Below are 25941 nucleotides of genomic sequence, written 5' to 3'. Positions count from 1 at the left end.
GGAAAGAGACAATTACTAACATGGAATGGAGCAAGTGCTGATATGAAACTGGCAGTAAGTGTATGTAAAAAGGGCTGGTATATATCTTGAATGCTCTGAAAGTGCCAATATAGCATACCATGATTTATCAATCACTTTCAATCACAACATACAGAAGTATCTTAAACCCAGAATATTTTCCTTATTTTTTTTCCTGCTTCTCTACCAAATACTTACGGGTTACACTTTTTCTTCTTCTCTTCTCCATAAGCCAGGTTCTTGCATCTCTTGATACAAATTTCCAAGATGCAGGCTTTGAAGATATATCTCATGGCAAACTCTATTTCTCCTGTGACATTAGCTTTGCCAAAATTTCCAGACTCGGTGCAAGTGCTGTTAAGACTATACAAACTCCCCTAAGAAAAAGACAAACGTTTGGGGAAAGTAGCTTCAGATCAAACAGGACGAGACAACGCATTTTCCTCAAAGGTCAGTATCCTCACAAACATGACTGTAGAGCTACTGCAAATCAAGAAGATTTAAGGTAACCTGTATAAGACATCCTATTGCTTCCACAACAGTCCTGAAAATTATGACTGTAATTACAGTTTTACTGCTCTGCCTTTTTCTCCCTGTAAGCTCTCCAGGGTAAGAAAATGCCTTCTTAGATAATTTCTACATCTAGAAATCGTCTCCACGTAAAACTGTTATGTGGCTTACCAGTCTGAAAGGAAGAGATTGAAAAAAAACCTCTGAAACATAAGAACATACAAAACATCAAACTAAACTGCTTTTAATGCATAGCTCATTGTAGAGTACACTGCCAAGATGTTAGGTTCTATCATGTATTAAAGAAAACAAAAGTGGCCTTGCACATCCAGTAAGTTTTCTACAAGATGCCCCAGTTCCATATAAAAATTACATACTCCATACTGCATCAGACAGTTCAGGAAAGAGTAACATACAAAGATATCTAGTTGTTGTATGTCAGTGCATAAAGAAGGTATTCCCTAACTCGCCTCGGCCACTCTGTTCTCCTTTTACCTACGGGGCAAAGGTTTGGACACTGTCCATCCATAGATAAACAGCATTTGCATCTGTGGAAGGAAGAGACTATAATCCTTTCTGTGGCCCAGCACAGACACGTAGCTTTATGATGCTATCTAGACTTCAAGGTAACGTACTATCAAATCAATCAAAATAGTTCGGTCTCCATCAATTTATAATTATATCCTTTAAAGTTAGCCTTAGAAACCTTTTACATAGCATATGTCACGAGGACACAATTGTTGTTGTGATTAATCTCACAGCAACACTGCCCTAGATTGCCAAGATATCTGTGTTAGATCACTCCTCCTTCTGAAAATAAACTCCAACCCACACAGGACTGGTTAACCAACGAGTTCTACATTGCACAACCCAGCAGCTAGGACTGCAGAGTAGTGTTTAGAAGATCATATCTCTTTCCCAAGCAGAGGCTCTTCTTCCTTCATGCAGCTTGTCAAATATTTCTTAAAATTTACACCAACAGCCTAATCAGATTAAAGCAGCTATCTATGCTATCTTGTAAGACCTAAGTAACACATTTGACAAAAGAAGGGTCAGAGTGCTCAGGGTCAGAGTGCTTACTGAGGAAGTCACAAGAAGTGTTAGGACTGTTTTGACTTGATGCTTGTTGCATGTAATCTTGCTCCCTCCACAAGACGCACAACAGTGTAATCAACCTCCCTTACAGCTTTGTTCAGCTCTGTTCTTTCACTCACTGACGTTTTTATTCATCTGATGAGAAAATGTTTAGTTTCCACCAAAATCGTTCATGACAAGGGAATGCAAACAGATTTTTGTCTTAGCTCATATGTCCTAAAAAAAGTTCTGCAGAAGTCCCCAATATTTATTCCACAGAATCTCTTATTTAGAGAGGTTGGATAGGTGTTCTGATTAATGATGCTTGGACTGAATATCACTATATGTCTCCACCTGATCAGGAGTCACGTACATTCAATGCAGAAATCATTCCTCCTTTTGGTTCAATAAAGAGGGATTTGGCAATGACTTCATGTATTGCACTTCTGCTGGCATGACTGGAAGCAATTCCATCTGATATTTTGGAAGATGTATTTTCATGGAGTAGTCATCAACATCCAGCACCCATAAAGGGAGGTTTAATGGAACCTGACCTTCCCCCTTATAAGATAGTAGAAAACATGTCAGTTTTAAGCCTGGGCTCTCTATAGCCCAGCTCAAATGGTTGTCACTAGAATCACAACTGTCATCCAAAATGTTTACCAGTTTGTCAGTTTAACACCTTGACTCCACAGTGCAGTAAACTACAAGAGCGCACCAAGGTCCTTGTATGTGTTTATACTCCTCTGCAGTGAGCAGGCTGGTTTAATTTTGATTCCCTAAGAGTCATTTTCATTTCCTTCTTTACATCATCAATCATGGATTCTTTGGATACTTCACCCTGCTTAACCTCATCACTAATACATAGAAATTACCTTCCACACTCAATTATAGAGGCTTTAAAGCATGTGCTGGATTCATTTATAACTGCCTTCCTTCTCTCTCATTTGCAGTATTCAGAATGCCGTCTATCAGAGGATGATTCAGTGCCATCCCCTAAACCTATGAACTGTTCCCCTGGCTTCCATCACTGTCAGTTTCCTCTTCATTCACTGACATTCTGACATCTGAGTTTCCACTGACGTTTCCTTTACCACAGCTCTTACAGAATAACAAACCCCTTTCATTAAATGAAGTTTTAAGAGAAAAACTACCACTCAATTAGAAAGAACCATGTTCACAATTCCAGCCCTATAGAATGGGAAGAATATTAGTTGCATTTGCAAAATCAGAGGAAGCTGATCTACCTATTATTTGTTATTAATGGATATATCCATCTATCAATTATCCATTATTAATTTGATTAGACTTACGCTGCAGAAAGTTTAGTGTTACTCTGGGGAGTGTGCCAAAGTTAGTCTTTCATCAGATATGAACTCAAGCAAAAGTCTTCCCAAAATACACCAACATTTTGCACATCTTAGCTTTTATCTCTGTTCCCATTAGACACCTGTTCTGTTGTGCTTCACCCTTTAACTTACATGTTTTTTGCCATCACAGAAAACTGCATCACTTGTAGGACTGGTTATGTCTTCTTCCTCTTTGCAATTCCTTTTGGTCAGAATTTCACTGTCGTTTTGGGCCCTGGTGATGAGCTGCTGAAGACTGGGTGTACTTTTCATCTGTAAGAAATCCAGCAAGTAATTGGGGCTTTTTTTGTTTGTTGTTTTGTTTATTTGTTTTGAGAAAAATGCCCCACTTCCCTCAGGAATGCTATCCCATCAGAATAAAATTCAGTAAATAGCTACAATTCACTCTGATCAATGTCACACAGCTGACACACTTTCAAAGACAATTTAGTAACTTCACTGAATTATTAATTTAAGTTGATTTGCAACTCTCCAATCCCAGCTGGTAGTACATTCATTATATTCTTAATATTCTAAACATACCACAACCTAATCTAAGGATCAGTATTGCAGCAATTACTAACAACAGTCTACTAATAACAGACCAAAAGTAGCAATATACTAATAAAAGGCCTTATTAGTCTTTAACAAACCAGTAATTTTGGGAAAGAAAAAAAAAAAGAAAACAACCAAAAAAAAACCCAACAAAACCTTGCCTCCAGGAAATTCAAAATAGTATTTTGCAATACGCATGACACATGCCCGTGTCTATGTATGCAAGAATGAATGCAAGTTGAAAGAGACTTGGAAATAGAAACAGACTCAAGTTCTTATTTAACTTTGATTACAGACAAAGTTAACATTTCTGAGGTGTTCTTGACTTTGCTTTGACTAAGTCCATTCATCTTTCCACTTTTTCCATGAATAATACCCTGATAATTTGTGAAAAATTAACATATATAGTAGCAAAACTCCTTGAGATTTAACTTCAGCCACCTCTGTTACCAGTAACAACAGTTAATAACTTAATAGAATGAAGTGCTGAAAGACTGAAATAGATTTTAGCTCATTGTGGCACACCACCCCCCTACATAAAAAAAGCTATGAAAACTATGTTTGCGGTTCAATGGGTAGGAGAAGAGTGAGGTAAGAAACTTTACATGGTTAGGAACTAAGAAAATAATTTCTTAAAAATAATGTATAACAGGGATTACCTGAAAGACTGGAAAGAATAGAGTGTGATTGAATCAACAAAAAGGATTGCAATGTATTTGCATAAAAGAAACTACATACATTTAACAAACCTGGGAACCCCTCCCACACAGTCAGCAGAAAGCACAAAAGAATGAGGATAACCGAGGAGATGATATATTGACATTACTTCTGAAAAAGAACACAGGATGTACAAAATCCAAACCACTATTCTGTTATTACACACAGAAATTGTTATGTGTAGTAACTGCCCTACTTTAAGAATAGATGTAAGAATTCATTAAGTTCTCTTGTGAAAAGGAAACGGACAGAAAATGCACTCAGAACAGAGTCTCATAAATCCCCAAACACCAAACCATATTTCTCAGCAGAGAAATTGTCTTCTGCTTTATAAAACCTGAACCACCACCACCACCAATTTCACTTACTGCCCAAACCAACCTACTACACACCAAATTCTAGCTTCTACTTGGATCAGAAAGACTTCTCTATTGTGTTAAACAGAACATAAGTGATTAGCAAGGCACCATAACTAACAGTGCTAAACTTAGCATCAGGTCACATAAGCAAGACTCTCCTCTAGCCTAGCTCTAACATCTGCAGCAGCATGCATCTGCTGTCACAGGAGGGGTAACCCACAGCTACTGACACACTACAAACAGCTTCCAAAGCTTCCATGCGTCTGCTTGTTCCCCCAGTAAGGTTATTCCTTCAATGAGCTTTGAGATTCTGATGGAGAGAGGCCCTGGAATACACTATTCAATCAACTTCCTAAATCCAGACTTTGCACTGGCTGCTAGTTCTTGCCGTGGGATCATTTTTTCAGTATTATTTTTTCATTTATTATTATATAATACTGTTATTATTTATTTAGTTAAATAAAACCTCTTTCAAGTTTAACGTGAAAGAATCAAGCTCTGAACATATCGCATGTTTGGAAAACTTACTTAAGAAACAGATAATGCTTTTGAGACTGAAGTGGTGCCCCAGTCTTATACCCTGCACATTCAAAATGGCTGGTACAGCTATTACTTCCCAGCCATTCCTGAAGAAAAATGCACATTTTTTAGACAAAAACACCTCATCGTTTCAATGCATTCTCTGAAAATGAAAATTCTTTCTGTGGAGGTAATCACAGCAAGAAAGATTTATACATCATATTTTATTATAAATGTGAGTAGTTGTTTTGCAAGTGTAATTTAAATCAGGTCCTGTGTCTAAACTGAAGTCATAGTTTTAGTAAGGATGTAAACAGCTACCTTTATTGAAGGAAAACAAAGATGGAAATGAAAAAAATAAATGGAAGAATAATGCAGTACTGCCACTGACAGAAATTAAAACTCATTTTTAAAATCACAGTAAAGATACAAAAGCTGTCATGTGAGTGCAGGGACAGATGAGTAAGACTTCCTTAATATTAAAAAAAAAAAACCAAACCACCTCTAAATGTCAAAGATGGCATTTATAAGAAAAAAAGATCAACAGTAATTCTAGTAAAGCTAAAATTCTAACTTAAATTTAGTGGTTTGAATGAGACAAAAGCTCCACAACTTAGAGAAATACTGCTCTGACACACAAAACCCATTGAAATCTATCTTTCAAATTCTGCAACACACAGGATGGACACAAATTAAGTCCCAAGTCTTTAAATGAGCAATTAAAAAAGCCCCACAAATAATTTGTAATCTCCTACTAGTACGTTTCTCAAGCCAAAGAATCCATATCCATCTTTTAAACACAACAGGCTGCATGCGATCAGCATGCAACAAAACACAGTTTAAGTTCATATTATCTCCAACTGCAATATTTTTTGATGCATTAAAAGAGCAGTGCTCTGCCAGTGGAATAAAGTCACACTGGAATGTGTTTTGCCACAATGAAAGCAGCACTCTGGTACTTAACAACTGTTGCCACTTTTGTTTACAATATAATTGTATACAAAAATACCAGAACTAATTTCAGAGAGTTCACAGACCTTGTTGGGCCAATTCGAACCACTAGTCCATGCAGTCTGACATCTTGTCTCTTCCATTTATCAACACCTAACACCCCAGAGGAAAGTGAAAAGTGTGCACCAAGAGAGCTGTGAGTAGTATTTACCATGAGGTCTGGCCCAAAGCTTTTCTCAGCATCTAATCCAGGCACTCAGCAGACCACATTTACCTCATTCAGAAGAACAAGGCGATTCAGTAAGCACCCACTATGTTGAAAATAGAGTATGGACAAAGTTCAGTTACTTGAGAGGTGAAAGTGTACAACACAAAATCCTCAGTGTAACTTTAAAGCGGGTATGTGACATCATCTTCAGCCCTGAACAATTTGTGGAAAAACAGATGACTGGATTTTTCTCAAACTTCTCAAGAAAACACTGAAAGCTAGAGACTGTAACCAAAGCAAAAGGAAAAGGACTAACAGCTAACAGCAGGCAACATTTTCTCCTTGCCAAATTAAAAAGTGCTCAGAAATTGTCAGGATGGGTTTTATGATGGTCATAGCTTGGCAGCAGCAAGAGGGGCAGCAAGAGGACAAAAGATAAAGCATCTCCCGGCAGCCCAACAATCACAAAGAGCAGACATCAATCAGCCTCAAGAGAGACTGTGAGCAACTGGGAGAGAAACGACCCACTCTCTCCCTCCCTGTGTGAGACTCTGTAAAAATCTCAGTCTAACATTCCAGCTCTGAGCTGAGATCAAGTGTTCAGACTCAGTGAAAAACCTTGTGAAGAATCAGAGTTCTGGCCACGGTCAGTGAACAACAGCTAAGCCCTGAATATATAACGAAAGTAAAATTCCACTGTGTAAGTCCTTATTCTTACAAATATATTCCATTCCCGAGACATCCCTTACAGTTAGAGACTATGTATAATATGAATACCCTGCTTGTAATGTTGATGGCAGTGTCAGACTGGCTCCTTCTTTGCCTCCTTCTTTCCACATTCTGCCCATGATCTGCAGTTAGGAGACGTCTGTCAGCCATATCATTCTGGGACTTAGAGATTTCTGAAGTGAAAATGAAGAGAAAAGTCACTATAACAAACATTGCAAGCAACCCTGTAGATATTATAGGCTAATTCTGTAGCTTTCAAACTTTCATCCTGCAGTTTTAGTATTGATCTCCTAAGAGTAAGAAACAGATAGGAAGGCAAGTGCTTGTCTCATTTTGTATAATGATATTTTTTTCCACCTAAATCTTTCCTGCTGTTTCAACTGGAAATTATACTCCTCACTTCCTATCATTATAGCTGCTGCAAGGAATTGTTGTATGTTATCAAATACAGTTTCCATGCAGAAGTAGCTACTACAGTCCCTATATATAGTTTCATTTGTAAAGCAGTTTGGTTTGGTTCAGAATAAAAGATCATTACAACATAAAGCAACATGACAATGGAAATTAGAAAGAAGAGCATATTGGAAAGTATTTAGAAATGTACCCAAAACACAGATGAAAGGAGAGCTATTACATAACTCTGGTACCAAACCACATATAATTTTAAGAACATGAGTAGCCCTCATTGACTTCAATAACATTACTCATATGGATAAGCTTATGTCCATACATAAGTACCTTATTGAATTAGCACTTTAGTAACATCTAGTTTATTGTCAAATAAATCTATAGAACAATTAGACATTTAGTGTGGTACTTTCTGCTTCTTATTCCTCATGGTACAGTCAGAACTTCACATAAAGGGAAGAGCAGCACCCAGCTGTGTCTGAAGTTGAAAACTAGCAGGCTTAGCAGCAGACACTTCATTGCAAACCCTAGATAGTCTCTCATGAAGAATTAATAACTTATAAGTGGTACATGAAATAGCTATCATATGTTTAATTCATACAGAAGAAATGAATATTTCTCTCATAACATGAGCCTCTGTGGAGGAGCAGACAATAGGTTATTACAGTATTTAAAAAAAAAAATTCAACACACTCTCAAGTGTGACTCCTAAAGCCACTTTGGATTAGTTTTGTTCTTAGCAGCAATCAGCCCTCAGCTGTTTACTGTACTCTGTGCACACTATTAAGGCATCACATGACATATTTACAGGCAGGCTCATTTAAGTCATCTCTGACTGTAAACGAAACCAGGTTTTTAAAATACACACTGAAATCAGAGATCATAAAAGGACTGGAGTGAGAGATCTAATGGAGTAGATACAAGTAGCTCAACCAGCAGGAGAAGCAGAAACACAAGCTTGCCTCACACTCTGCTAGAACAAACAGGTTATCAAGGAAAAGGAAAAAAAAAAAAAAAAAAAAAAAAGAAATATTGTTCAGTTTTCATATCTATTCCTCCTTTGGGTTCTCTACCCAAATACCAGTAAAGCAGACATCATCGTGCCAAGGGTGGTTTTGCACTGCAAAGAAAACTACAACCAGCACCTCATTTTACATTCTCCAAATGGCAGCCACTGGATTATAACCTCCTATTCCTGCCAAACCATGCTGGAACAGGAGGTAACAGCATAAAGAGCAGACTGTACAAGGCAGCATTGTGCTGCACATGCTAATCCTTTGTTCCTGCTGCTCTCAGACATGCACAAACACAAGCTCCAGAATCAGAGGCATAACGAGGTTCTCCAGGTTTATTTACTGCAACACACAAGAGCTGGGTGTATTAAATACCTCTGCAAACCAGGACATTTTTTTATCTAGATAAGACAGAGTACTAACTTTATACACTTGTGACCAAAAGCATTTCTCAACACATTACCAGGTTCCATTAAGAGGCCATGCTGTCCAGAAGAGCTGTTTTCTTAAGCCAAGAAGCCCAAGCCTTTCTCTCTGTAAGACTTTTTGTACTTTTTGATTACTGACTTCAGTGATTGCAACAGCCTGTTATTTTCTTACAAATTAAAAGGTTCTACCTTAACAGAGAGTGACAGCACTTGAGTGGGATTCCACATACAGCTGAACTGAGCTGACAACTTACTGCCCTTTTCCCCTCTGCAACCACTGCTCTTCTCTACTCAGCCCCTGGCCATGTAGCCCAGCACCCTCTGTTGTGCCACCTCCAACATACATAGCCTACCCTGAACCTATTCAACTCACTAAGCTAGCAGAAAAGCACCTATGTGTTTTGTCTGGGCTAATGTTTTGCCGTTTTAATTAACTGAATCAGTTTCCAGAAGGGTCCAGGAACACTGATGCTAATTCAAGTTAAGTGATGGCAGCATAAGGCCAGCAACAGAAGTTACAGGGCGGGGGGGGAGTAGGATCTTTCTTTTGCTAGCAGTAAACTATTAAATTAGCTTGCTGCAGTCCTGACAGTCTTCACCAGTAACTTTGGGGTATGACTTGGCTTTAGGCTAATAGAAATCAGAATTAATTGCTTTTTATCCAATTCTGTGCTACCTCGGCTATCTGCTTCCAGCAATGAAGTGTCCTATGCCACCCTACACTACACTTCTGTTCAAGAGAGGCAGCCACTGAGTCTCTACATAGCTTTAATATGTGTTCACACAGACAATATTAAATTTGTTTAGTTAAAGACCAGGCCTTTAGGATGGGTGGGAGAAGTTAGAGGAAAGACCAAAAAAAAGCTAGGACAAGAGTTAGGGATAAAGGCTGAAAGGCACTGAAGACAAATTTATTCTGGTCTAATCCCATTTTTGGGGTTGTATAAAATGAAGTTAGTAAGAAAACACTAAGGTCCGATCAAGTACATGCAAATCTGCAAGCCCCTGTAATCTTCATAAGGCTCAGAAGTTGTTTTCCTTTGGTCACTGATGCCTTTAATTTGTTCTTCACCGAGGCTGGCTATCCTCAGTGTAGTTAGCCTTAGAGGTGCATACCCAGTCTGTACCCTAAAGAACAGCAGGTAGCATAAGCAAATGGAAGGAATGAGAAGTAGCAGAATGAAGAGTTGTTAGGACTGGCTGGCTCTTAGAAGTATAAACTGGAAAAAAAGCACTCAACTAGACAGATTGAGAAAGAGGAAGGAAGCCCTCTTGAAAACTGCCAGTGAATGAAAATATTAAACTCCACTTCCATTACATGATAGAGTCTTTGATAGGGTCAGTTGGGGTTCAAGTCAAAGAGACAACATGAATATCCCTACAGTAGAAGGTGGTTATTACACTGTGCTAGTGCGAGTTAAATACACTGCATCTGAACACACAGTAAACTTAAAAATGACATTATACAGTCTTTTCACATCTACACAAGAAAGGCATTCTGGGTTGGTATCATCAGCTTGTTAAACAACTGACAAAACACTCGAGAACTGTACTTACTGTATTATTTTACAGGTTGGCTCAGTCTTGGCATTAGTCATTTCGGCCATTTCTCAATACCCTTTTTTAATAGTTATTTTTTGGCCACCAGTTTGGACCAAAAAACATTTCACTATATTACTCTAGAAGAATAAAGCAATGGAAATTACTTACTTTTTATATGTGTTGTGAGAGACAGGAACAAGTTTTCCACAGATTTATTAAAACTTCTAGACTGACTGAGTTCCTGCAAGTGGGAGATGCCAAGAGTGAGAAATCACAAAATACTTGCTGTTTTAAAAGTTTCCACAACCACTTATCTACAGACCATATAACAATCAGATGGTAAGGCTGCAGCCTATTGCTTACTTCTGTAGACAAATACATCTGAAGACATATGTTGACATGGTTGAAGACCGTCACTCTAATGTACGAAGATGGAAAATAATCTTTTCAGTTCCATTCTCTTTGATATAGAAACAGAAGTCCTTTGTAGGCAGATCACACAGCAATTTCTTAAATACAACTACTTACATCACTGATTTGTTGTAATGTATTTAATACTTCAAGTAGGAAAGTCCTATCTATTACAGATGCTCCTGTGCCTCTGAATCAGAGCTTTCATCAAACTCCGGGTAAGCACATATTAGAATGGTTACAGAATTGCAATGGGCATCAAAACCAGTGCCTGAGGACCCAGTCCAAAATTAACTGAAATAGTAATACAGTGTGATTTCAATGAGTTCTGAGCCATGTCCTACTAATCTGTCCACTAGAAACTGTAATGCAAAGGCAACCATCAAAATTTACTGTGCTTCACCAGTAATGAAAGTAACATATGGATAGCTTTATAAATGACTACTGAATATCATAGGATGATGAGATCCTTCAGGATGGAGGGAAGCTCAGGAGCCTTCCTGTAGCAAGGCATCAAAAACCAAGTGCAGTATCCCAGCGCCAAGTAGCGTGGTCAATCGTTTCCCTCAAAAACTGAAAACTAACTGAAAACTTCCCTCATGATAGACTCTGACCTTTCTCTCCTGCTATCAAAGCAGCATGTAAAAAAAAACTTTAAAAGGAACATAAGGCAGCATTTATATTGCAATATGATGCTGCAGTAGTTGCTGCTTCCTGCATTTCTGTGGCCAGCCTTCTTACATGAATGACACCCTGACAAGTGGATATATATGTATATTTTGCAGATACATACATTTACCATCACATTGCTTCCTGCTGTGGATTCTGTGAAAGGAGGTGGAGTTGGAGGTACAACAGAAATTTTACTAGAAATTTAAGAGATAAACAGTGCAACAATTAATATATTATACTAATAGATAGATAAATTAATCATTTATGCACAGTATTTTTACTATCTGCCTTTCCTGCAATCTAAAGATCTGAGTTCGGATCCTGTGTCTTTAATAGTTGCAACACAGGTTGACTGCCTGTTTGTAAGAATTATGACTATCTTTCTGACTTCTCAATCTTGGGCTACTCTAGCCAGAATTATTGGCTTAAAACAAACAGGAAGACCTAATTTAGGACAGGCTTTCTAGACTTCTATATGGTTGGCATTAATACAATCTGTGTCCTGAGTGCTAAAACACAATTCCTGTGTAACACACCCCATCCCCGTTTCAGAGATGTTTCCACCTTTATTTACAAGACTAGAAGGGCACTTCCTTGTCTGGGCCCGAAACTGTTAGAGCCCCTTTACAGCATTCCAGCCATTTCATTTGTTGTAAATAGCCCCAGCCTGTGAAAAAAAAAAACAAACCTCTGACTGCCATCTGACTGATTCTGTTATCACAGCACAATCACAGCCTGAAAGGCAGCTAGTGAACTTCGTTTTTGATTGTCTTTTACCACATCTAGGTAAAAGCAAGTCCTATGCAGTCCTAGTTAGGATCATATCTAGCTGACTGTAAGTTTCTGTCTCATGCGGCTATGCCTTACCAGTTAATTATCATAAAATTGAGGCCATCTCTTTGTATCTTATTTAATTTTTTTTTAAGGAAGAGGGTTTCTTTTATGCAATGTAGTTTAAGTAGACTTATTTCATTATATATCACTAGTAATAACTTAAGTATGATTATGCTTAGTCCTCTAGTCAAAGTATTTCAGTATAAACTGGATTTTTTAACTTGTTTTAAGCTTGGTAAGTGGACACATCTTACTGAACAGAGAGCTTCTTGTCTACTATTTATTCTAAAGTTATCAGATTATCAATATCTCCCATTGAGTAAATAATTTTAGCCTCTGTTCATAGTGTGGAAATTTGAAAGACAATGGTGTAAGCACCTATATAAAAATATGAGCATATATCCCAACATATGTCCCTTCAAGTAAATAAGATAAATATTACTCTAAACATACTTACACCCTTTCTATGTATTGCTGACAGACAAAAGTTGCTTTTTTCTATGATTTTTTTTATTTGTATGCAAAAAGTACTGAAAACTTTTTTTCATTATAAAAAACAAACGGTTGGCTAGTTTATAACATACAATATATCACCTATACAGATTCCCAGTGTTCTAGGACCATTTGTCCTTTTATGAGTCTTACCTCAGTTTCTGATAAGATTTCAAGAGCTGTGCACCGACTGTTTCATGTTTGCCTGTGAAGGAGAAAAACAAACTAAAAACCCACCCAGAGGTCATTTAGCAACAGCAGCAGTTACTAACACCTGTATGATACTCTTTCAAATCCATGCCTTTCAGGAGCTGGCCTGTATTTACAGGAGCTCATGCACATGTAAGTCAGAAGTGAAAAAATTAACCCCCACCTGACATACCAGCATACATGCCAAACAACATGCAAGTTTATCCTGTACCACAAACTGCATCATAATTTCACGCTCACCTCTCACAGGTGACACGTTCAGACCAGCTCTTCACAAATGCTGAGGATGGCCATGTACAAGTGCTAACAGGCCCATTCCTACAGGTTGTAAGTGCTCTCAGCCTCCTGAGGTCCAGGACGCAGGTAGTGCATGGGCCTACTGCACCAAAGGACACATCAACCGTAACACTCAAACACTATGGAAAGCTTGAAAACATGTACAAGAGTAGGCATGCGGTTGTCTCTCACATTTTACAAAAAATTCTTTCCACTTTTCCCAGTAGAGACCTTGAACAATCATGAAAACACATGACTAGCTCACAAACACGAGCAAAAAAATCTTTGCCAAGGCCAGCCCCTGTGGGGAAATGTCACATTCCTCAGGTGAACACCAAGGAGCAAGCGCTTCACCAGGCACAAACAATGAAGACTCATAAAAATGTAGCTTCTGAGTGATCACAAACAGAAAGAAGGGCTAAATGTGTGTAACAAATAGCCAACTGAAAATATTTGGGGTGGCTTTAATCACTACTCAATCCTAATACTAAAAACAACATATGATCCATACTTTGCTGAAGATGTCATTAATTATATCATATTGCTAGCATAAAATTAATAGACCTTGGTGGTGGTGGAAACAATAATCAGCTTACTGATGTTCCAAACTTCAATCAAAACTCCAGACAATGCTTTGTTATTAATCAGTAATATTTGGTATAATGATTTATTGCAGCATTAAGTGATTTCTTAGATTTTTTAATTTATTATTCAGGAAAGGCAATCACTTTGATAAAATATTTTTATTCTTTAGATAGAAGCTACACAAAATTAATAAAAAACATACTGATACAATTTTTTACATGAGAAAAACTTTACTGTAACACGTATTTTTTCAGTTAAACTTATTTTCCAGTGAATACTCCACTTGTGTTATGTTTTCAAACCAAAAGAGGGCACTGTCTCTCCAGGCTTGAAGGGTACATAACTACAACGGCTGCTGTGTCAAAGTTTGACGCTTTTAACCCCTTTAATTATGTCAGTTAGTCTAATCAAAAGGAACTAAACCAAACATATTTCTCCCTGCAGGCTTATCTTCCACATGTCCTTAGAGCGTTGTGACTTCAACAGTACTACTATTAGACTAACTAAGCAAAATACTTCAAGTACCCACAAAGCTTTGATAATGCAAGGTGAGAACTCACTTATTTTACTGGAAAAAGGGACAGTCAGTACCTTACAAAATCAGGTTCAGTGTCCGAGAACAACACAGCATTTTCCAATAAGAACTGTTAAACTAATATTTTAAAAATCAGAAATTATGTTAGCTAGAATGGAATTCCATGAAATCTTTCAGATTTTAAATGAATTTTTGTTGCAGGAACTGTAGTTCAGTTTCTTAATATGCTACTTACTGTCTTTTGTGAACACCTACTACCCAAAACTTGCTTGACTACATACTCCCATTTATAAACTTCTTCCTGTTCAAGTTTCCCAAGAGATGTTTCAGTGCCTTCCTTTTTATGAGCTACTCTTTAATCTATACGTGATGCAGATACTGGAAGTAAAACTTCAACATTTAGCTACAGTCAAGCACAAAGCGAAATAGTTGCCTATCTGAAGTGGCGCTTCAGGGGAAGTAGGAAGGAAATCCCCTCCACTTCATTAGTCATTGTAGGTGAAAACAAAGACCAACAGTCCCCTGGCTGGCAAAACACATTCTCTATAGTGCAATCCATCCACATCCTCTATAATTTCTTTTACAGCTTTGCATTTTTAATTGCACTGAAAAGACTGAACACAAGGCAATGGCACAGCTGGCTGAAAGTAAAGTAACAGTAAGCATTTAGCTTTCTGTTGATTTACAGCTATACATGTTTTTCTTTATTCCATTCTGTCACTACTTTAAGCTTTAGAACTTTCCCACTGAAAACAACTGGAGTTTTAACTTTAACAGTGGATGCAAGATCATTTCCTTCCTGCACATGTATTTTAACATTTCTGTATTTATTTCATGTCATTGTATTTCTTAGAAGTCTTACATGCTCACTAACTCAAATCGATATGGCCAACAATATTCTTGCTACTCACACCAAATAAATCATACTTTTAAATGCATTCTACTAATTTGTGTTCATGTTTTATTTAGTGCATAGACAGATGCACTGCATGACAATTTCTCACAGATCTCTCACCAAGTGGAAGAAGCATTAAATACAGTGGCAGACTACATTCAACGTTTCACTAAGATGAGGACTACACATGACACAGCAGTTTTTGGTCAGTGATTACCTTCACCTGGATATTTCTTTGCTCGTTCCTCAAAGAACCATTCGCCAGCCTTTACTTTCACATCTCTGAAAAACAAGCAAGAGACATTTAAATCAACATTTTCCAAAGTGCATTTATTCAAATATTTGGTAACTATTTAACAATCCAAGAATACTTCTTAATCCTACCACAAAACTAAGACTTTATGACTGCTCACTCCCTTTACAGATTTTGTTGTGGGTCTGCAAACAAAGGATTCCTCCTTACCTTCCTCCCCCCCACCCCATGTAGGACTGCCCATGAAAAGCAATACATACTGCTCTAGACATTACTTTGAAGCCAGGAGTTCTGGATCCACTCTAGTCTATACAAGCAAGTTACAATACAGCCCAGGCACTTGTGCTGTCTGGTGTGCTGACTGCTTACAGCTGCAGCCGAGTCTGAGGAGCAGGGAAAGTCAACAATAGATGACATGCTCCCAGGCAGAACTTGGGATGGCTACCAGGAAGCACTTAGCTCCACAACCCTGATGGTGTGATGGCTTCATGGCCCATCTCCCTCCGTTTTGTGGAAACTAACATCAATACTGTCAGTGTCATAGAAAGGCACCATGATCACAGGATCAGAAAAGCTATGATTAAAAAGTATAAAATTGTATCAGACCCAATAGCTCTGTCAAGAGACAATTTCCAACAGATTTGACTCTTGCATTTTGTTTCCAACAGGCTTAGATGAAGTCTGCAATTGGAATTCATCCGTTTATTACACAGGCAAAAAGAATTTTAACTGAGGAGAGGATTCTCTGTAGTCTTCAGGGTTGAAATTCTCATCCAAATGTCTTACTAATTTTTAGGGCATATACAGTAGCTCTGTTCCTTGTGAATTTTCTGACACTTTTTATAAGATGAAGTCCCACTGCAAAGATTTCCTCAGTGCAGGCACCACTAAACTTTCTTTACCCAGTAGTTTGTGGTTTGGTTTTTTTCCCCCCCTATGAAATTCATGTCTTTACTACCATTCCCTCTGACAAAAATCGCTTCAAATTGGCAACAACATACAGACAGTAAATTTATATAGGGCTTGCCTCCTTAAGAAAGCAAAACCTCTAAACATGAGCGCTACAGCCATAGCCAAAGTCCAGACCGCAAAATCCCTGGGTCTGTCATTTTACACCTAACCTTACTCTGTGTTAAGATAGGCAAACTATAGGTGGGATGCTGGTAGCTCTTTCAGTGGCTTGATTTAAAGGCATTTTAGGCATTTAAAATATACCTTTGTAAGGAGTAATGCAGAATATTAAATTAAAAAAAAAATAAAAAAATCACTACCTGTGTATATTGTACTAGTTACCCCTTCAGCAACTTATTATGATGTACTGGCTTAGTATTGAGTCAGGGGAATGAGTTCTAGCTACAGTTCAGAAACTAACAACTGTTTCTGTGCTTTGCTCTCTTTATCTTTTTATCTGGCCTACCCCAAGGACTCATTTTGCAAAATACAAGAACATTTGCGAAATCCTGACTACTGGAAGTATAACACAAAACTGTCATCCACTTCATCACTACCAGGACTCCAGCCAACATTTCCATTCCACCAGAGGCTTTGTTCAATTAATTATTTAAAGCAACACAAACACAAAACCAGCATGCATGCACTGGATAACCAGTGTGAACCAGCACTTATCCAAACCAGTAGAATTTCTTACCCATGAGCATAACAAACAGTACATTTCCAAAGGCAGGGATTCAGGTAAACACGGCATTCAGAGCACACTCGATGACTACACCCATTGCACACTGCACCTCTGTTCATCAGTAACCCAAGCAATTTCTGACAGCGAGCACAAGATCTCTCCTGGTATTCATGGCTTGCATTTCTTGCCCCTTTCCACCGAAGCTGCTGCAGCTGCAGTTTCAGTTTCCTAATCCCCCAGGTAAGAAAAGCAAACAAAAAGAAAAGATCACAAAATTAAACATACTAAAACCCCCATGTAAATTGCAAACTAATACCCTGGTTGTGCAATATCATTACTAGCGGGAGATACGCCTCCAAGTTAGACCTTGATTGAGCACTTACTGACAGCATCTACGCACAGCATTTCTGCACTGTCACTCTGTATGCAACCACAACTGTGCATACAAACAGAGTAATAGTCTAGTACAAACACGATTCTGTTCATGTCACTTGTGCATGCTCAGGGCAGGGTACTGAAAGTGCATATGCAAGTGATTACGTATTCACATACAAAAACTGAGACTAAACAGTGCTCTGTCATTTGATTTTTTTTTACCATATTTATCCAATAATAAAATCTTTTATCAAGTAAAAATATTCATAACAAATGCACCATCTGAAAGTTAAATAAAAGCCATATCAGACCAAAATATCAAAGACTCTCCCTTTCATTAACTTTGCTTTCATTACATGTACCGGTAACCAAGATCTACGTTTTTAACTGTTAGCAAATCATCAGTAGGTGAAAGGGATTTTCTGACCAATTCCAACTTCCTTTATAGCCCTCAACTTACTTTTCACAATCATTTAAGATGTCCAGTAATACTTACTTCAATGTTTGCTGTAAGAAGTTTAAGTTTCTACATTTAAGAGACTAAAAATCCGTAACTTCACAACACAAACACCCTGTTTTACACAGGGTTGTAGTGTAACAAAGTAGACAAGCTGCAAGGAAATCCTTGCTGTAGCCCTAATATAAAGCAAATAAAATGCTGGAGAATGTAACCTTCACAACTGAGATACTTGCATAGTGTGAAATAACTAAATAGCCTAACCAATAACACCTGTTGACACTAGTAATAACCTCTGAGACAATGTAGTGCAGTGATGGATTCAGCAAAATGAGCAGGTATCCAATTATTCTTAATTCCAGTTATGGCACAACGCAAGTTAAATAAACCAGTCAAAGATCTGAAGATGTTCTGTGTTACCAGGACCATATAGGGCTACGTAGGAACACGATGTCATACAGCCATAATCTACTTACAGAATTTTAGTTCTAGCCTTCATAGAAAGTTCAGTTGCTGCCTTTAGTTTGTCTATGAAGGCTAAAAGTAAATTTTCTAAGTAGATTATTCACTGAACAGTATTTGCTCATCTTTACTGTAGACTAGTGTATATTATGGTAAATCTAAGGGCCTCTAGATAACCCTTAGTTTTCCCAAAGAATCAAAAGGCATTAGCTAACCGGTCATTAAAAAAATTAGTAAATAAATAAACAAAAGGAATACATCTGGAATTACAGCAAAGAAGAGGAGGAGTGCTTCTGAGTTTTTTAAAAAAAAAAAAAAAAAAAAGGAAGAGAAATCCAGGAATAAGGGAATGGCAGATACCTTATTCTTTCCTCCTCTGTCTCTCTCACCATCTGGTCACGGTACAGGACTTCCAGAACAGCCTCTCGTTCCAATTCCTTAAGAAAATTTAGATTAAATTCACAGGCCATTTTCCCCAAACTCCTCTTATTTTGTAGACTCCTGTCCTACGGTTCTACAACATCCAGAATGATGGATACTACTTTATAGAGTAGTCTGAGTGGTTGTAAGTGCCTGCACTCTTATGTAATTGGTGTTACGGTTCACTGTGTCATACCCTTGAAGAGAAAAACAACAGTGTCTGTCTTCATGCAAGTCATTATTTAAGTGTTTCTGCTACCCAGGGAATACGAACAATTAGCAAGGTCACAGCAGCTTCTCTGTTGCACACAAAAGAACTTCTTTTCTTTTTTTCTTTTGTTGCAAAAGGTGGTTCCAAAAGAGATGAGAGCTTGCAGCAAGGCTCAGGATCGGGCTTTAACTGTCACCAGAAGGAAGGACAATTCACCAAGAGACAGTGTAAAGGAATGGAGGGATTTTTTATTTGGTCTTGCAGATTTGGGATTTCCAGGCCTACAGAGGAAAACAAAACAAAACATAACCAGAAACAAACAAAAAAAAAAAAAAAAAACCACACATGCTGTCATCTCTTTTCACCTCTTCAGGACATCTTAAGTAGTATGTGAAGACCACACTTTGCTATACTCAGACCTTTAATGCACTAATTCAGATTCAGGAGAGGCTTTGAGACAGTCCCATTCTTCAGACAGTCTCACCGTGTTGTCCATTTACATTCAGCCATGAACCTTCACATTTTTTATTCAGTCAACATAAAACAACCGATAAAGAAGCTTAAATTAGTTTTGAACACAGTTTTACAGGTCCCATTACTGAAAAAGCCATACTGGTTGGGACAAAAATGCCCCTTTCTAATCTCATCTTACTGAAAAGAAAAAACATCACAAGCCTAAGAGGAAAGAGCAAAAGAAACCCGCTAAGGGTCTCTCCTAAATAAACAGTTTAATGCCCAATAACGTTTATCTTTGTTAATACACACAAACACTAAAGACTTAACATACATGTTATTTCCAGCTCAGTGCATTAACTATTTTGGTCTAAAACTGATGATGTTAATGCACAGATATATGAGAAGTATAAAATTAAAACAGAAACACAACTGTATTTTGGATATATTTTATGATCTTCACTTTTGTAAAACTCCCAATAGAGAATAATTTTAAATGTATTTTACAGCAAAGTAGAGCAAGAAAATGATTACTCAATCTAATTCTGTTTACACACCATATTCAGTTTTAATACTGTCTAGTGTCTATTACAAGAAATGGAAGAACATTACACATACGGTACACCAAATATTAAAGATTTATATATATAAACTGGGTGTTTCAAGCTTAATCTGAACTAAATACATGCAGACAGGGTCTAGTCAGAAGGTCTAGAGACTAGGACAGCAGGGGAAAGCTTTCCCAAAGCAGTTACTGACGCTTCATTGATGGACCTTAGCTGAGAATCTGACCAGCTATCCGCATTTCTAGATCATTATTTTAAAATACTGTGAGTTGTAAGTTAAAAAAACACAAACAAACAAACAAAAAACCCCAAAGGAAAACCCCACCCCGCACCAAAACTTCAGATATACAGTGACAATGTATTTTTGTTGATGCAGGGAATTAGTTTACATACAGTTTGCCCCAATCGAGCTACTTAATTTCCCACCAAAAAAGAAAAAAAAATAAATAAAATAAAAAGGAAGTGATAATTTTTATTTATAACAAATAAAGCATTTCACAGCAGCAGTATTAACAAAGGAAAAAAAAAAGAAAGAAAAGATTGGTTTCCTGTGGAAACAAGAGAGACAGAGATAGGCAGAATCATATTTCATTTCCTTACGAACTGCAGTTTCACAGGAAATTACTCAGTTGAAAGCTAAAAAGCCCAAGCAGCTTTTTAACACAGCATATGTAATTTTCAAAAGCCCCTGCATCCTTTACCTGCTTTCATCTTTTACCTCAAGAATACCTCCCAGGATTGAGCATGTTTTGAGCCTTCAACTCCATTTAAGTCAATACAATCTAAAACAGCAGTCAGTATAAACTCAGTGACCTCTGCACCAAAGATACCAAAACACCCACTGCAGTGTGAGATACATTTTCTATAAACTCCTAGGATTTCCAAAGGCTAGCACATCTACATCATCATCAGAATGCCCTGCAGAAGCATCAGTACAAGCTGGAAAATTCGTGATTGTCATTAGCTGAATCCCATAAAACCACTCTAATGATTTTAAATATATTAATGTCTTACAGAGCTACTAAGAACGTGCCACAGTAAAACAGTTACTAAGAGCAACCTCTGCAGTTAAGCAAGCACAGAAATAGTTGTTATTTTATATCTTCTTCAAATGCTTTATAAAAGGACTATCACCCTTCTTCATAGAAGAGCAGAAAGCACACTTCACAGCTATTTTGGGAAATGGGTTTCAGATGACATCTTACTGTATGAAAAATATTGAGGGTATGTAGAATCTTATTTAGAGATATTTTTGGTTTTTTTTATTGTATTTTATTATGTTTTCAGCTATTCAAGCTTGCGCAAATGTAAATGGTGTGAGGAAAGGAACAGCTTGGAGCTTCCCCTTGTTTCCACTGTCCTGCACACAGCTAGTCCCCCCTGGAGACATGGGTTCTGCCCTAGCCAGGGCAGGATTCTTTAGAAGGGCATTCCACCACAGTTCATTAGTGATACTGCAAGCATCATCATTAAAACCAGTTGGCCTTATTGCTACACTTCATACCCTGTTCACAGTGGTAAATCATGAGCACTGAATCTAATGCCAGTAGACTGCCAACAGGGACTAGAATAGAAAGAGTAGGATCATCTTCTGGCACCAAACAACAGAACAAACCTACGGCAGAACAAAGTGCCAGTGGTCCCATGTCCTACAGTATGTGCACTATGCAGAGAGGGAAGAAGCCACCACTGCTCTCTCACCGCTGGACAAGATCATCACGCACTGCAGAGAGTAAAGCTTAAAATACATCATGTGGTCAGCACTCTATGAATATTGTGCCTGGAAATTCCTACAGCTTTGTTTGTTTGCTTTTTAATCTTCATGAAGATTTTAAGCTCTGACAATCATTGTGTTCTGTCAATTTTTCTTGAGCATTCAACGATAACTCAATCTACCTTAATGATGAGTTAAGAATAAACAAAGTATTACATCCCCCAAAATGGGAGAGAATCCTTGTGCCCCACAACAGACTGGAACGCATTATCATTTCAGAGGTGTTCAGATTAGACTGAAAAGCTCTCTACCATTGTAAAAGAGCAGCTTTTCTAACACCAAAGCTCTCTGCACTAGAATAGGTTTTCGGCAGTAATAAAGAAGTGGTGTTTTTAGTAATGACCCTCCTTGACAGGAAAAAATAATCCTAAAAACCCTAATGGGTGCCCTCCCTTCACATCTATCCACTGAGCCCAGCTAGCTAGGTGTTTCACATAGTCAGCTAACCTCAAAGCCAAGCATCTTCTACGTGAAACCAAAAGCAGCAGCAACCTCTTTAAGTAAATACCACGGCACTTCTCCCACAAAGCTCGGATGAAATATTTTGCTCAAGCATTATTTCAAATTATGTATTTAAAATAAACCAGCATCAGACACCTTGAAGATGGATCAGTAGCTGCTTAAAAATATCATGTGAAGTCTCAAAGCCGTCGTAAAGGAGATGGGACAACCGACATAGTGACACCTTAAAAGAGGGAGAGATGCACACACACAGTGCAACCTCAGAAGGCCATGTTTTTTTCTATCAGGCTAAAACTATGTAGTTATATAATTGAACATCAATCAAGCTTGTCTAAGGCAGGCCTTTTTAAGTTTGCAAAGGGTGGTTTATTTAAGTTTTTGAACTTAAAAATGCCTGACTTAGCAAGCTTTTTCTCAAAGCAAGTTTGCATATAATGTATTATTGATCTCCTTTCAGATCCCTAAGCATTAGCAAAATAATTACAATTACATAAGTATAAATAAGCTGATCTTCTAAATTCATGGCCTTCATTGACTTTAAATAACTGGAGTACTTCATCCATTAACCCAGAAGATGGATATAATATATCAGTAGCTAGGACACACACTAAGAAGGTTCAGAGTAAAAATGATCACAAAAGTTACTGTAGTTTGTGTCTGTCTACTGTTCTGTAGAGGCCAATCACATAAATTTATTCTTATATAAGAAAAATCACAAGTGTTATTTTACACTACCTGGCTGCAACAGGTTAATTTTCACATCCTTGCATGCACACATGCAAATTACTTAAAAGTTCTTTGATAATGTTTTACCAAAGTTATGTCTTATGATCTTAATAACATCCCATGCCAGCACTTAAAGTAAAAAAACAAAACCAAAGAAAACCCCAAACAAACAAACCCAAACCCAACACAAACACTTAAGTTCCAGTTGTGGTCTTTCCATGAAATCTTTGCAGTTTAAAAAAAACCAACATCCCAGTAAGTAAAAATGCATCCCCCAGTGCAATGTCATATAGAATAGATTAAAACAATGTCCTCACCTTTTCAGCAGCCATCAAAGAAAAACATGTGGAAGTAAACTGCGTGTAAGAGATGAGTACACTCTACTTATCTCTCCTTAAAGAAAAAAAACTGGTGGCTGTTCTCCACCCCCTTTCCTTCCTTTAGACACCAAAATTAGACTGACACATATAGAGAGGAGCATCTCCAGAACAGCTGAAAGCAAATACATTCAACAAAGACCTCTAGTATTAGAGCAGCTTTCCCCAGGTGGTTTTGTTACCAGCAACAATCAGGAAAGTTACTCCTTTTTCTACCATTAAAAAGAGACTCAGCACAAGAGAGTATAAAAGCTGACTGATACCATCAAACTATACTCAGCCTTCAAGCCACACACAGGAAGAGAAATGTCTTTGAGTTCTACATCCTTTCTTTTTCTGAAACTATACATGTGAAAATCTTACTAACCTCAACATCCCCAGGACTCACACCGAAAACTCCACTTGTGTCACAAACAGTTCTTTCCTGGAAACAAAATGGTTTCCAGGTCTGAATGACAAGGCAATTAATGGAAAAAAGTTCAAAAGGATTCTTCTTTTATACAACTGTGGAAAAAAACCCCACCAAACCCAAACCTCGTAACTAGGAACCTGATCTCAAATAATGATTAAAAATTAATATATTATTTGGATTAGCTATCCCAGTTCAATCTATTACAGAACCAAGTGTGAGTGATAAAGTTCAAAATTACATCCAAATTATTTCAAAGTCTGAAAAAGAGTAGATGCTGTTCTTCCAAGTTAATCTCCTTTCTCACTCCTGGCTCTACCAGATAAACTATATGTACAATGCAGAAGCCCTTCTTAGTTAAATAGTTTCAAACATTTCCACCTGCGTATGTCAAGTCTAATCACCTTCTACAACTGTATTGCCAAAGAGAAAGTAACTATCCTAACAAAGAATATTTGATTACTTAGGCCTTCATTTCAGGCAAAACTTCAAATGAAAAACCGGAAATAACCTGAGAACCGTAACTACCCACAGCAATAGAAATGTAGTATCACAAATCCAGGCTGAAAAACATTAGCCCTACCACCAGGTTTCCTCTAATACTTAACCACAGCCTTAATCCCCATGCTCTTAGCTCATTGTGTTTTTCCCCTCTCACCCCTGGGCATGGAAAACTGCTGCAGTACTTTATACGTGCTAGGAACATGTCTAAACAAGCTCTGCTCGTTCAGCCTTCCCATAACCTCACCTTTTCGTCTCTGCTTTCAGGCTGGCAGGAGCAGCAAGCGCAGGGCTCGGAGAGGGGTCGAGGGCAGGCTGAGCAGCCAGCCACCATCCCACCACACCCAGCAGCGGGTGCTGCCTGCAGGGCACCCACAGTCCCAAAACAAGGTGACTGGTCAGGCCCTGCTTCAGCAGAAGCAGGAGGTAGGATCTGACACAGGACTGGAGGCAAGGGCAAAACATATAGCAGAGGTCTGCTGAAGAGACAGGCCTGGGATGGAGGCCACAGCTGAGGCTGGTCAGGACACCTGGGGCCTGTCAGCACTCAGGCCCTGAGGCTTTTATTCCCTCAGCCTAAAACTGGACACAGCATTCCTTGCAAAGCCTTATTGCAGAGAGTACAATGGGAATGCTGCTTCCTGTGTCCTGCAAGCTATGCAGCCATTTACACATCCTAGTATGGCATCTTCCAGTTTTAATAACATCATATGATGAATTTAGGTAAATTGTGCCTAACGCATCCCCTTACTCCCTGGTCTGTGGAACAGCTACTGAGCGAGCCAGTCCTGCCCTGTCTGCATTTATAGAGCTGGTTATTCCTGCCTCAGTGCATGCCTTTGCACTCGTCCCCTGTTATTTTTCCCTTCATTCAGACTATTTCTGCAGTTCATCCAGGCCACCCTGAGCCTGAACGGCACCTCCCACTGCCTAGAGCAGCTCGCAGAGGCTGGCATCACCAGACATTTGGACAACCTGTAAACACTGCACAAACACACAAAATCCATAAACTCTGAAAAGCGTGCCCTTTAGTTTCATTAACATCCACGTTCTGACTCTGGCTGCTAAAAATAACAGGATCTGCTTAAAGCTGTAAGAATTCAGGTATTCTTCATGTCTTTCCATGTGGTTTTTTGTTTGGTTAGGTTTTTGTTTGGTTTTGGGGGGTTGGGGTTTTTGTTGTGGGTTTTTGGTGGGGTTTTTTTGTTGTTGTTGGGGTTGTTATTTTGGTTTTTTGCTTGGGTTTTTTTTTTTTTTTTGTTAATAGTTCCTGCGCATACATGACATACTCAGGCCTTCTCCTCAAGCTCTGTTTCCAGGAACAAGGTGCAGACCCTCCTTCCCAGGGAAGGACCTCTTGGACCCCCTCTCCGCAGGCAAGCCCGCGGAACACAAACGGCCAGCTGTCCGTCTGTACGGAAAGCTGCCTGTTTTTTCTGCCCGCCTGTCTGTACGCAAAGCTCTCTCTCCGTGACAAGCAGTTCCTCCCTCTCCCCGGCTTTGAGCCGTTTGACACCACCACGGCGGTGCCGCCTCGCTGTCGCTATGGAAACCGCGCCATCTTGGCGG

General features: G+C 38.4%; 1 protein-coding gene across 1 annotated transcript in view; it reads right to left on the bottom strand.

The window, feature by feature from the left end:
* The window catches only part of SYTL3 (synaptotagmin-like 3), a 27325-nt gene extending 8382 nt beyond the window's left edge, over nucleotides 1–18943 (bottom strand). Inside the window, exons 1-9 of the mRNA XM_010015987.1 lie at nucleotides 18834–18943; nucleotides 17192–17407; nucleotides 15508–15572; nucleotides 12943–12994; nucleotides 11585–11657; nucleotides 10549–10621; nucleotides 7038–7162; nucleotides 3084–3224; nucleotides 217–395 (exon numbers count right to left, since the gene is read on the bottom strand). Coding sequence (XP_010014289.1) covers nucleotides 217–395; nucleotides 3084–3224; nucleotides 7038–7162; nucleotides 10549–10621; nucleotides 11585–11657; nucleotides 12943–12994; nucleotides 15508–15572; nucleotides 17192–17407; nucleotides 18834–18943 — 1034 coding nt within the window. The remainder of the gene's footprint in view (nucleotides 1–216; nucleotides 396–3083; nucleotides 3225–7037; nucleotides 7163–10548; nucleotides 10622–11584; nucleotides 11658–12942; nucleotides 12995–15507; nucleotides 15573–17191; nucleotides 17408–18833) is intronic.
* Between the last annotated feature and the right edge of the window lie 6998 nt (nucleotides 18944–25941).

Source organism: Nestor notabilis, unplaced genomic scaffold (assembly GCF_000696875.1).
Source record: "Nestor notabilis isolate BGI_N333 unplaced genomic scaffold, ASM69687v1 scaffold15426, whole genome shotgun sequence".
Lineage (NCBI taxonomy): Eukaryota > Metazoa > Chordata > Aves > Psittaciformes > Psittacidae > Nestor > Nestor notabilis.
This window is presented reverse-complemented; position numbering and strand designations above follow the sequence as displayed.